The sequence below is a fragment of the Lepidothrix coronata genome, unplaced genomic scaffold, assembly GCF_001604755.1.
Source record: "Lepidothrix coronata isolate B3197 unplaced genomic scaffold, Lepidothrix_coronata-1.0 Scaffold116, whole genome shotgun sequence".
In the NCBI taxonomy this organism is placed as follows: Eukaryota; Metazoa; Chordata; class Aves; order Passeriformes; family Pipridae; genus Lepidothrix; species Lepidothrix coronata.
The window spans coordinates 1968621-1981734 of NW_016690296.1; the positions used below are offsets into that span (position 1 = coordinate 1968621).

The window sequence follows — 13114 nt, forward strand, 5'->3', positions numbered from 1 at the left end:
TACATTTCTTAAAAAGGCATCACTGTTGTGCAAGATGTGAAAGACTGAGTGTAAAATTCTTTCACGTCTTCACTAAAAATGCCCTTGTTCAAGGTTAGATTCTGGGTAAGAAATGTATTGCAGTACTCACTCCTGCTGAAAACTGTGCCACTGCTCAGAGGTGAATTCGAACATTCAGCAGGCCAGAAGGACTGAGCAGGAGCACGACTAGGTTGGGAGGGGGCTGGAAAGGCTGCAATCCCAGCAGCAAATGGATGCCTGATGTATGGAGATATACATAGGCAGTTGTGCAGTTGCACTCATAAATTGCAGTTGGTTCGAGCAAACAGTGCTTGTGTTTTGTGCTCAGCTAAATCTGGCCCTTCATAAGTTTTTCAATGAGCCTGCTGTTTGTCAGGGATGGACATACTTCTTGGTTTTGCCTAGAGCTAAAAAAAGTTAAGCCAGAAGTGTTGCTGTGCAGGACCTAATAGGCAAAGAGCAGGAATTGCCAAGAAGCCCACTGGTCCAGAATTCCTTCTGGGATCAGCAGTTTGCACATGATGAGGCTTCTGCTGTCAAAAATAATTTTGTCACAGTTTTGTTGGAAGTCACTGGGTTGAGTATTTCCATGCTATCCCAGGAACTGATAGCTGGGAGGGCAGAGGATGAGGATACATCTGTGTAACTGTTGCATTTGCTGGTTCTGCTTATCTAATAAATAAACTGGTTTCTGACAGCTCCCAGTAAGTGCAGCTCCAGTGCTCTCTAGTGGTTAGTAGCAGTTAATTATTTTTTGCTGGTTTTAAACCAGAACTATGTTACCACTGGCTGATCTCAGTGCTACTTAAAAGTATCTTGATATTAATAGTGACATTTTTCTCTTCAGGATTTCTGGGACCTAGGAAAGTTGTTATAAAATATACATTTACAAGAAGCAATTATTTGAATCAGGGAACAATGAGATGTTGAAAATTCAACCTCAATAATATTAAGTAACAAACAGTAAAATTTGACATCATCCTTTTTATTTTAAAAAGCATGAAAACAGTACAAAGAGAAGAATGAGGAGATAACTAATAAGCAGCAGTCTGACCATAGAAAATATCCTGACTCTGTATTCTCTGTCAGCTGTACAGTAAGTAGGGATAATGATTCTTTAAAGTAATGTAACCAGCTTTACTCTAAGTCATAGGACAGAAGCAAGAAAGAACACATAGCATTCAGAAGACTTTAATACTGCTTACAGGCAAAACATAATATACAGAGAAACCCCTCAACCTAGTACAAAAATACCGTGCCCAGAAACTATATATTTGTTCAAACTTTTTTCAAAGATAAAAGAATACAAGTGGACACACTCAGTGATTGGTGACTGTGACTAAGATTTTTATTAAACCATAATAGGAATGTATATTAAAACTATTTACAGTGCATTTCACACTACATTCTTTAAGAGACACATGCAGGTGTCCCCCATGTGAATACAGAGAGGGCTCAAATTCTAACTTCAGTTCCATCTGTAAGGTACCTCAGGCATCAGCAGGAAGAGCTGAACACAGCAAAGAGCAGGTGAGGCAGGTGTTGCCAAGGTAAGAGTTTGGTCCCTCCTTGAAGGTAAAAAAGGTGGATTCGACCATTCTTTCACTTTCTATACAGCTCAATCCAACTCCCACTGAGGTAAGTGGGAATCTGTGTGACTGACTTTAAACAGGCATCAGAGCATGCTTTAGACCCTGGCATGACCAGCTCATGCTGTGAAAATAAGTGAAAACTGGCTATTCTACAGCATTGTCACATAAATACACATTTACAAACAGTGGTACTTAGATCTGAGTTTCTCTATGGAAACAAACGTCTTTATGTGGAAAATAAACTTTCCCATGCAACTTCCATCCATCTAGCAGTGACAAAGATAAAATATCCTGCTGGCACTGTTTGCTGTATTTAACAAGTGTCACTAATCACCAGGCCAGATTCTGAGAGGTTTCTTCTTCCTGTCAAAGTCCAAACTAAAAAGTCCAGCTTTCATTATTTACCATACTCTGGCCGAACTCATTCTTTTATTCAAGCTCCAATGTTCAAGTTTGTCTTTCAAATTAGTGCAAGTCCCTGAAGAAGTGCAGCAGGGAACTGTGAAATAAAGCTGAAACCTTGTGGAATGTGGAATCAAAGTGATTTGACATGAAGAGAAAAACCCACAGCATCACAGAGACAAGACTCCAAACTAAAGCCAATATATATATTTGCCCGAAATACCAGATCTTTATAAAACCTTTAAAAAATGTATGAATTTAATATCAGTGAGGCTTCTTTTTTTCCATAAGAACTCTCTGCTGTCTTCCTATGGAGAACTGCAAGGGACACCAACCAGATAACTCAGGCAACATCCCCGAATTTTATGGGACTAGGTCTGACTCTTCGTAAGTTTTCTGTGCAATGCATTGGAAAATTAGTTACCTGGGGATTTTGAGAAATCTAATTCATCTAAATGAATTAGACAGAGTTCTGATTTTGTCAGTTCATGCCACTGCCAAGTAAAATGCTTTGGATTGGAGGTGAAAAGTTTATCTTTACACGAATGAGAGTGGTACATAAAATCAGGCTTCAGTCCTCTCTTGGAAGGAGAGATCAGCTGATCATCAGTGGAATAGGTTGTTTACTTTTCTCACTAGCTCACTTGAAGATAAGAGAGTAATCTGCTCTTAACTTTAAGCTGCTAATTAACAATTAACACCATCTCCAAATTCAACATCACATTATTTTCCTCCCCTTTCTTTAATTTTGTGAGATAATAGAAAACCTAGATGTTCTACAGCTGATATTGGATGTGGGACTAACTTATTGGAAAAGAAGTTCTACCTACAGCTTAAGAACCTAGTTATTATTTTTAATTAGAAGAGGGAGGTTTAATCAGTAATTTTGTGTGTGTTTATACATATGACAAGTAATTTTTTTGAGAAGGAGAAAAAAAAAAACCAGAAAGAAAAGTGTACTTTAAACATTAAACTGTGCTGTGGAGTGAGTCTAAAAGAAAATATGTCCATATCTGAGATCAAGTAGGATACTAACTTAGATGCCTTCATTGAGACATTGGTGGGACAAATTCTGTACTTGAAGATTGAAATATCGAATTTGACAATGGCTTTAATAAACTTTAGTCTGAACTGACCCAGGGAAAAACTCCACTTCAGCTGGTTTCTTGTGTAATCCCCGCTGATTGTTTTAGCTAGACAGTACAAATTGGGGAGAAAATGTTTGAGACCTGACTAAAATCACTAGAAACACAACTCATGATGAAATGAAGGGCAGCTTGTGGCTGTAATCCACTAGCTGGGTTTGAAAATGTTGAATTTTAAAGGCAGTGAACTCCAAGCAGGAAACAGGCTGGCTTTTTTTTCCCCCCATATTGTCCCACATCTCCATTATGAAAGGAATGAGCAGTTTCTGCAAATGCTTCACACAAAGCTGACACAGAACCAGCACACTCTGACTTTGCCTTCAGGCAGAATTAAACACTATTTAAAAACGTTGCTCATGCTCTGAAATTTCAGGAACTACAGCAGTCTATGCTTTTATGGTTCTTAAACCAGTAGTTTAAAGGCTTTGGTTTTGTAGAAATACATACAGATACAGGTGTATTATGATAAATAAATGGTTTATTTACTAGGAACTGTATTTATACCTAAGTTCCAATCTCTGTAGTGGAAGAGATTCCGTGGGATAAATGTGTACAGATATGTAATTAAATATATGCACATACTCTATAACTGTCCATTGTAAGTGAACCTTTAAAAAATGTAATGTCATGCCCTTTTTTTCAAGTCAAAGGTATGAATCCATCACTCTTCTGTAGCAGTTATAAATTTAGTTATAATAAAGCTTTGCTGGACACACAATATAGCAAAGAAATACTGGGATATTAATGTAAAAGATGCTCAGTCACTACACTGTAATATTATCATAGTTATCTGCTGTGTTGTCACCATGAATTACCAGTCTCAACCATAATAGCAAGAATACACCTTTATATACATATAATTTATTCATATTTATATTAAATACGTATCTCATCAGTTAGTGTAATAATTATATTTCAGTATCTCAAGCACTCAAGGAGAAGACTATACAAGGACTATGCAAATCCTGAAGCAAAGTTTCCTATTCATCAAAAAGTACCTAAAAACTTTTGTTGGGGTGGGCAGGCTGCTGTCGTTTGCATATAAATACACATATGGAGCACTGCATAACAGTGGTCCTGGAATTCTGAATTATTATTGAAATCATATTTTTTTTTTTTTTTTTTTTAAATCTGTGTGAAGGAAATCAGGAGAAATACTTTTCTAGAAAAATGTTTTCAAATTCAGCTGCAATAATACATTATCGGTGCTCTTTAGAGAAGTCTGAGATGGGATTTAATCAGTGACAAATAATTTAGGTTGGCAGAAGTGCTGCTGAATGTCAGAATACCTTATTCTACGTTAAAAAAAAAATTAACTACGAAACTCAGTATCCTCAGACATTTTGAAACATTTGCTTTATATTTTCTTAGCTTCTGGTATAAATTATCTAAATGAAGAAATTGATAAAAAGGGGGGATTTTCACTTCTTTCTGACCAGCTCTTACAAGGGGAGGGGTTGATAATTCATTGCAGTTTCCAACTAGAATGTTCTGGATGATTGTGATAGAAATAAATGCCCATACTTCAAAGTACAATCCTAAGTGTGTTACTTTTGCCCAACACAATTGCTGATTTTAACCAGAGAATCATTATTACACATTAAAACCCCACACCATTCTGTGTGTGTCTGTGCAGCCAAAGTTACAGGTACTGCTGATCCATTTTAGACTGCTGACATTCATCTCCTGATCCTGTCTACACGAGGAATAGTACTCTCTTTGTTTTACTCTTTTGGGATCTCTCTCGTGTGCATATTTTCTTTAATTGGTCCCCAATTCACAACCATTTTTATTAATCATCTTCTTTTAAATAAAATACCAATGTTGGGGTTTTTGCTAGTGCAAGTTAATTGATTTCTTACTTTTCAGAACATTAATGCCTCATATACAAATGGCAAATCCCTGTAGCATTCTTGGCTATTTTTGCTTTTGGTACTCTTTTTTTTTCTAATTTTTTTAAGACGCTGTGATTAATCGTTGTTAACTAATGCTAAAAATGATTTTTAAGAGATGTTAACATAAAACTTCCTTCCAAGTGGTCATAGCCATTTCATAGCAACACTGGCCTAAAGAATCAGTCATGGATAGTCACCAGGATTGTGCCATTCCTGCATCTTTCTGTCTCAGATTGTCACCTCTTGCTCTTGCAGTCACGTTCTCTTCTGCCCGTGATCCCCTCTGTCGGTTGGATGATGTTAAAATCAACTTCCAAACGAAGTTAAAACCAGCAGATGAAAATGATCCTCTTCAGTTTCCATTTCTCTCTGTGCTTCTGGCAGCTTTCTATGGGAGCCATCCTTCCATCATCCTTCCATGGCAGCCTGTCAGTTATGCTGGGACATTTCAGCAGTCTTCGAGCAGTTTCCATTATTCATGGATAATTGTGACACTTCCACCACAAAACTCCTAAGACCCTCATTGCCTAGTATTTCACAAGGGTCTTAAAAATTTCTTCAAATATAATAAGACATTTGCTCAGACATCCATTTGATATGAAAAAAAAAACACCAAAATTGAACTACTGGGTGCATAAATTCTGAGGCTTTTCACCTCAGAGCCCAGTTCTGTCTTCTGAAGGAGGTCAGCATAGTATATGCTGGATTAGGCTCCCCAGAGCGAGTCCCAGTCTTCCCTCTGAGCCTCTGGGAAGAGAACAGGCGAGACTGCTCATGACTTTTATAACATCACACAGCAAGACTGGGAGAGGGAAAAGAAAAAGGTGCGAAATGCAGTAGTCTGTAAGATACTGGCCACAACATGATCACCAAACAACTATATACATCTGGAAAGTCAGGGGCTCTCGGGCACAGTCGAGTCACTGCACTAGTACCTTCTGCTGGAGCAGGGGGGCAAAAACCACCCTTGCAGGTCTTTTTCCATCTCAATCAGATGTAATGAAAGACACATACTATCTCTTGGCATACACACGGTCATGCTATATCTTGGAACGTGGAAAGATAATACAGCAGTGGCAAAACATAAGCCAGATTCATACAGTGTTCAGCAAAATGCAGTACTCCCCTATTACTATGTCTTCTATGTGAACTTAAGCTTGTGGTTGTTAAATCGGCATCTCAGTTCCGTTTGCCTTGGTTGCTCTCTCCATTAATCAGGTTCTTCTCTTGCTGTTCAGCTAAGGCTTGCCATTTCTGCCTGTTCTTTTTACAGCCATCCAGTAAAGGGGAGCAGGCCTCTGACACATGTGTTAGGGCCTGAAATAGATTAAGAACACGTAAAACAGATTGCATTTAATTTTTAATTGAAAATGAAGAGAACGAAACACATTTCTCGTATTTTTTCAGATTTCTGAACTCCGAGGATCGACTTGTAGATCATTCAGTTGAACTGCACTGGTTACTCAGCTAACACACGCCACAAAGCTTCAGTTCACTGGGATCTGACCTACTCTGAATAACACGGTAAGTCACATTCTTGCAGTGCTGGATTGAGAACTCATTTCTGTTTGCACTGTGTGTCAAATTCCTTCTGACTGGATGAAAGCTACGAAAGCAGTGAAAAGGCTGCCACTGCAAACCTGTTAATTGTTTGCTTTTATTGCGTTAGAACACTGGAGCGTGAACCCTGTGCTTGTTCATCTTAAAAGTAACACTGAAGTTTTGTGTATGTTTTATCATTTATTACTCCTTAAAAAAAACCCAAAATCTGTGTAAGCAAGTAATACCCCTTACTTGTACTCCAGTAAAAATAAACTCAAACCACAGCCCTTTCCTTGGATTTAGCATAGTCTTTTGGGTTTGTCACTACCTCAAAGGCTCCCCATCCTCTTCAGTGCTCTCTGCCCCTGCAGGTAAGTCACTCTCACTTCTCTGTCAGCTTAGGACACGAGCCTAGATAAAGTCCCAGACACTGTCAGCCTGCTCTATGCTGTTCCAGCTCAGGGGAGGCTTTAAAACAAGGTGACAAATAAAAGTGAGACACTGAAAGCTGAATCATAATTGAAAAGACCAGGAAAAAAAAAAAAAAAAGGTAAAACTCTCTCCTAATAAGAAAAACTGTAGAAGTTCAGGAACTGTGGGCCTTCAAACCTGCTCAGGTGTTCTGTTCAAGGAGTTTTCTGTTTGTACAGTCTGTACCTTTGCCACCTCCACCTACCTCCACCTCAGGCTCCCCGGCAAAGGCTGCCTTATTTTCCTGACAAACAATTTCTACAGCACAAAAACATCTGACTTTCAGGGACAGTAGGTGGTAGCTCCCACTCCTTCCCCTATCCTTGTTTCCTTCCAATTAGTGGATGTGGATTCTTTTTAGAAAATTTTATTGTTTAAGAGAGAAAAATGCAAGTAGTCACCTTCTTGCTCCCACTGGAAGATTGTTACGAGTTAGGCTATGTGTTCTTCACCTCAGTCCCTGTAAAATGCTTTCTACAGTCCCAATGAACAGACTTTCACTCTAAGGCTTTACTGTTTTAAAAAATAAATCAAAAATCATTATGCTGTGTTTCACGCTGTATTTGACCAAGCAGCTTTTCACACAGTTTGTGACCAGGACAAAAAACCATTTCAATGAATTCTCTCATGCACTGCTTTTGTGTGAGATGAAAGAAAAAAAATGGGATGGGAAAAGTTAAACTTGGGTAAGTTTAACAAACATAGCATATCACCTTTTGTATGAAGAATTCTGAATTGCTTAAAACTCTTAAACAACATTTCTATCAATGCACTACCTGGATACCATTAGTTTTGTGAGTTTCCCTGATGATCACAGCAGCTCACTGGAGCTGCTGGAATCCAGAATATAACCCAGGGATATAACACCAGTTGCACAGAGCACAGCAATTACCACTAGGTTTAATAAAATGATAACAAATTACATTAATCAGACAAATATACCACTAATTATAAATACTAAAATAATAATTTCTTCAACTGAATAATGAACAATATGTAATAAATAATAAAATATTTTTACCTCAGTGCCTAGTTTTTTATTTGATTGTTATTCTAATTTTAAATCTGTGTCTACTAGTGAGCAGTTCTGGTTTTAGGTATTTGCAGTTCTTTCTTAGGCACCGTACCTCATACAGCTGCAAACAAACAGCATCTATGAATCCAACCTGCATGCTGGGAATTTTGTTTTTCTTCTCTCTGTTCATTAGATCCTGTAGGTAAGAAGTAAACAAGCTCTGTGTTTAAATGCATTAAATAAAAAACCCAACCAAAACCAAGGAGACAGGCTGCAATTAAAAAGCAGCACCTTAAACAGCACAGCAAGCTCAGCCCAGTGGGGTATCAGTAGAAGTGTTACAATGCAGGTAATTTGACTGCATGACTTCCCTTAGGAGATTTGCTTTGGATTAACAGAGCCCAAATAACTAGAAACACAGGCAAACTTACTGGGTTTGGATAGGCTGCAAATAGGTACCAATTCAGGAATGTATTTCCTAGACAATTTAGTAATACTGATTTGAAAGAAACAATAGTCTGTTGTTCTGGTTCAGAACACACTGCTGGTGTCTGAGAACCACAGAAAAGAAGACAGGGAAAGAATTTATCCTATATTCTGGTCAGTGGGAGAAACTGTGGATTTTGAAGTGCTATTTCCAGAAGCCATTCTGCAAGAGGTGATTCTGCCACTTACTGTTGGTTCTATGTTGAGTTCCTTCCGCTCTTTATCTCCTTGATCAAAGAACTCAGTAGCTACAAGCTCAGCAATCTGTAAGAGATTTCACACATTGAGAGCTCTAATGTGGATATATCAAATTGGGGACCCCCCCCAATGAGACTCCAGCTCTGCATTCCACCACTGCCTTTGCAGTAAGGGTTGGATGGAGGAAGCAGAAGCTGTTACGCAGTTTGTATTTAGTAAATCTTAAAAATGAAGCACATACCCGTTGCTGGACTGGCCATGGTTTGGTTATGGCTGATAAATCACAAGCAGTCATCAGCATGGCTCTGTAGAACAAACAGAGAGAAATGTATGAGCTACTGTATGGTGAAATGCATGGAGACACCAAGGCAAGTGATCAGTAAAACACAATTTCAGGGAAGATCCAAGTCAGAAAAGCAACTGAAATTAAAGCAGAGTTATAAATGTAGCCCAGGCCTGATGCTGTGGTAGATGTCTCGATTCTTAGTCTTCTTTTTTCTTCATTGCCAGTAAGGAATCAGCGTCAAACCAAACTGCCTGTCCTGATTCTTCAGTTACAGGTTTCAGAAATTCACTATTTAAGCATAAAGTATCAAGAGCAAAACAGCATGGTTCCTAGACAGGGACCCTACACTCTTTAGGAAGAACAAAAATGCTCACGTAACTTCATATGATACTTAGTAAAGTTTATTCCAGAGGTTGCAGACTTAGCAGTTCAGGCCCAGGGAGTTGTGCAGTGCCTATATGACAGTGCCAGTTGTACAGGCCCAGAGTGCACAGACCTGCTCACAGTAACATGGCATGGGAAATGGGTACCTAATAGTATCAGCTGACTTCTTAATCATTCTGCTTTTACTTACAAAAATAGCTCCTTCTGTGTGGGGTCTTCCCAATTAAACTGCTTCTTCCTTAGAAGTTCGAAAAATTCTCCTCTCCTCCTTTAAAAGAAGTTAAAAGATTTTGCAGCGTGATGACATGATCCAAAGATCCAAACATCCAGCCAAACTTTCCTCTGACTTACTTTATGTACAGTGCTAGGTCTGTGGCAAGAATGGCTTGTTTTATCATTTTCAGTGTAGCCTTGTATTCTTCAATGGAAAGGTTGCTGAGAATCTGATTTCCCTTCAGAAAAAAAGCCAAAAAGCAGGGTTATCAGCAAAATGGGCAGCAGTACACCAGTTTGCTAAAATGTCTCTTAAGCTACTAAATCATTTTGAGTTGCTAGCTGATGTCATTCTTTTACCCTGCTTCCTTTTGCAGATTCCCCAATTTAAAAATAAAAATTCCAGTCTTCTTGAGTAATGGCAGAAAGCTGCACAGCAACAGCATCAAGATTGACTATTAAAAATGAAACTGTAAACAGAGCAACATCCAAGCTCTCAAGTCCATTTCATTCATCAAAATTAAATTTGCCACGAGCTCCACCAAAGCATTTTTCTTTCCTCTTCCTCCCCCTCCCCGAAGCAGAGGAACTGTGACAGATCCCAGTACCTGTCTATGCACCTCTAGTAAATAAAAATATTTTTCTTTTGTTTTTTTTTTGAAGCAGCATAAATAACAAGCTGTTAGACAGAAATAAAAGCTCAGCAGCCTCCTGTTAAACCAAAGCTGGTGAAATGGCAACTTGCCTCCCCTTTTTTCCCATATTTGCCCATCTGAATAGGAAGCAATCATTACAATACAAAGGATGCCAGAAGTACTATACCTGTGGTGTGAAAGGAGCAGTGCTTTGAAATGATTGTGCACACTGAATAACTGGGCTTCAGAATTAGTTTAATACCATGAAACAAGAAGAATGTAATTTTATTTGCATATTTACTTAACTTAGGTTTGGCTTCACTTTGGAATGTCAACATTAGCAGTGTTTGGTTTGGTCTCATCAGGGCTGCTTTGTGTATGTGTAGGCTGGAATGTTTTTTGGAATGAGAGCAAGGACTTGGGTTTGTTTGGTGGTTCGTAAGAGGTCATGAAATGGCAACAAAGCCTTTTGTTTCCCTTGGTCCAAGGAAGCAGGTACCCGAAAGGATATTAGCAAGGCTTCCCTTATCAGGCAACACTTGGAAAGGTTTGGTGGCGCTCAGCAGTGGAACTGGGATTTCGAAGCTGCTGCATTTGCTTTCTTTACCCAAAAAGGAATAAAGAGCACTTGAGAATGTATAAGGGTGGGATTCTATCCAGAAGCTAAAAATAGAAAGTAGAACAGTTTCCTTCAGCATACAGAAGAATGTGGCACTCACTGGGCTATTCAGGATCATAAGGCATTGATCAAAATGATGATGCTCCATGATTGAGTGGCAGTACAGCTGGGCCAGCGGATGTTCGCTTCTGAGGAGTAAAAAGACCCATTAGATGGAGAAATCAAATTAAACATCCAGAAATAACTTCCCTTTTAATGTCCTCTTCACAGGAGCGTGGATAAAAAGACAGTGCTGTTACTTTGTCAGAGCACTGACAGCTCTAGTTTTCTGCCTTCTGTACCTGTTGAGATCAGCTGCACGCAGGGAGGGAGAACGTAATACAAGGTTTTATAAACAGTTCTTGTATGAAAAGCAAAGGTAACGAGAAGAGTTCATTCACAAGCAAAGTTTAAGTGACAGTTTTGGTTTCTCTAACATCCTAAACACCTGTCTGGCATATTTAGTCAGCTCAACTGCTGGGCTTGTAAATAATAATGCAAATTTAATAGGAAACCCACTGATACCAATGGAAAGATTCCTGCTGACCTCAGTGTACTGCAGTGCAGGGGCCCAAAACGTTGATCAAGTAATTTCCTAGTGTTAGTAACTACTGGTGTTTCATCACCACTATCTTCCTGACCAAACTACTGCAACATCTTACCTACCCTTTGCCCAGGGTAAAATCCAAAAGGAAACAAGGTGTTGGTTGTACTACAGGCAGTGAAAAAACAGCATTAAACCTGCTGTGTAGATGTAGAATTTAAAAATATCTTAGTCTAGAAAATAGAATTTGCAGTTTGAGTAGCTTTAGACGAAGCACAGAAACTCCTCCTCTCTCAAGGATTTCTAATTTCTCCCTGTTGCATAACCCAGGTCTTAGTTTTTGCTGCTGTATCTTCATTTTCAGCCCCTGGTCCCACACTGCTCATACCATCTCTTCAACTAAATCTGCGTTCTTTTGGAAGTCTGTTTTGCTGCTGATCATGAATCAATTACTCTATTTATAATCTGACCTACAAGTGTTGAATCATGTAAGAAATTCTTTTTTAGCATATAGTTCCATGTGACTTTCTGTACGGTTAAGGATCATTCACATGAACTAGTGGCTGCAGGATTGGGTCCCTCTGTGAGTGAGTGCACAGAGACTCAAATAAAAGTCATAAGAGGAGACTCTGGGGATTTAAGAAGCACAAAAATGTGGAGAGAAAGATGGAAAGACAAACAAAAATGCGGAAAGGGAGATTAAAGGATGCAAGCCCTTGAGGATTATGGGCTGGCTGCCCAGCACCTCCTCTGAGACCACCACAAGAGGAGTACAGAGCAAATCTGTTTGCGTGTTTCTGTAAGGAAACAAACTGTAGGATGGTGCCAACACATGCTGGGTGAAATTCCCATTGAGTTAAGTGGGATGTGTACTGTGCCTCCTAAAGTTCATCCTGACTGCAGAGAGAAATATGTGAGAAATATCTTAGGTTATCTTCCCAAGTACTGCACCAAACTAGAGCTTGCTCAGTACTTACAGACAAAGGACACCACTGCTCTCTGAAACACGCGTGTTTGGTTATCCAGCTTCCATACTTTACTTTATCCAGGCTTCCTACTTTACATGTAGGATTGGAGGAAAGAGAAAAGAACCCCCCAGCGTATCTACCAAAGGGCTTCTAAGCAGCCCCTTTCCTGTAATTTCCACCACCAGGACAATTTTAATTTTTGAAACCCTGCTGCTTAAGGAAATCATACACTAAGCATCCACTCTCCCTGCTTCAAAGGAAGAAACAAAGAGAATCCATTCCTGGAAATAAAAACCTTTTCATTTAGATTTGAATGAGAGACTTAAAAAAAAAAATCATGGAAATTTCTATTGAAAAAGAATTATTAAGCTGTAATCATCTCTGCTTTACAGCATGTGCAAATGTTAGATTTTGCTGTCTATGACACTTTCCCAGGACATTTTTGAGAGGAGATGACGCATCTCCAGATGTCTTCCAGGAAATTTATTTTTAAATAAATAAAGCAAAAAATAGCTAACTCGTTCCAATCACTGCAAGGCTACAGTTACTGCTGGGATCCCCTATTAGAGAACTAGAAAAAAAGTTACTCTTTCAGTTTTGTGGAGTTTTGGAGTTTGTTTGGTTTTTTTTCTCTTTACATCAGTCAGTGTTATTCTGAA

The 13114-nt window shown here is 38.9% G+C and overlaps 1 protein-coding gene and 1 long non-coding RNA gene across 11 annotated transcripts in view; one reads left to right on the top strand and one right to left on the bottom strand.

The window, feature by feature from the left end:
* Positions 1–13114, top strand: part of LOC108502295 — a 122971-nt gene that overhangs the window by 8277 nt on the left and 101580 nt on the right. For all 6 annotated transcript variants that reach the window (XR_001876430.1, XR_001876433.1, XR_001876431.1 and 3 more), the window contains one exon: positions 6463–6579. This is a non-coding gene — a long non-coding RNA (uncharacterized LOC108502295). The remainder of the gene's footprint in view (positions 1–6462; positions 6580–13114) is intronic.
* Positions 991–13114, bottom strand: part of PDE5A (phosphodiesterase 5A) — a 50253-nt gene continuing 38129 nt past the window's right edge. For all 5 annotated transcript variants that reach the window (XM_017825091.1, XM_017825090.1, XM_017825093.1 and 2 more), the window contains exons 15-21: positions 11005–11092; positions 9789–9889; positions 9628–9705; positions 9009–9072; positions 8759–8833; positions 8196–8279; positions 991–6372 (exon numbers count right to left, since the gene is read on the bottom strand). In XM_017825091.1, the coding sequence (XP_017680580.1) occupies positions 6235–6372; positions 8196–8279; positions 8759–8833; positions 9009–9072; positions 9628–9705; positions 9789–9889; positions 11005–11092 (628 nt within the window). In that variant the 3' untranslated portion in view covers positions 991–6234. The remainder of the gene's footprint in view (positions 6373–8195; positions 8280–8758; positions 8834–9008; positions 9073–9627; positions 9706–9788; positions 9890–11004; positions 11093–13114) is intronic.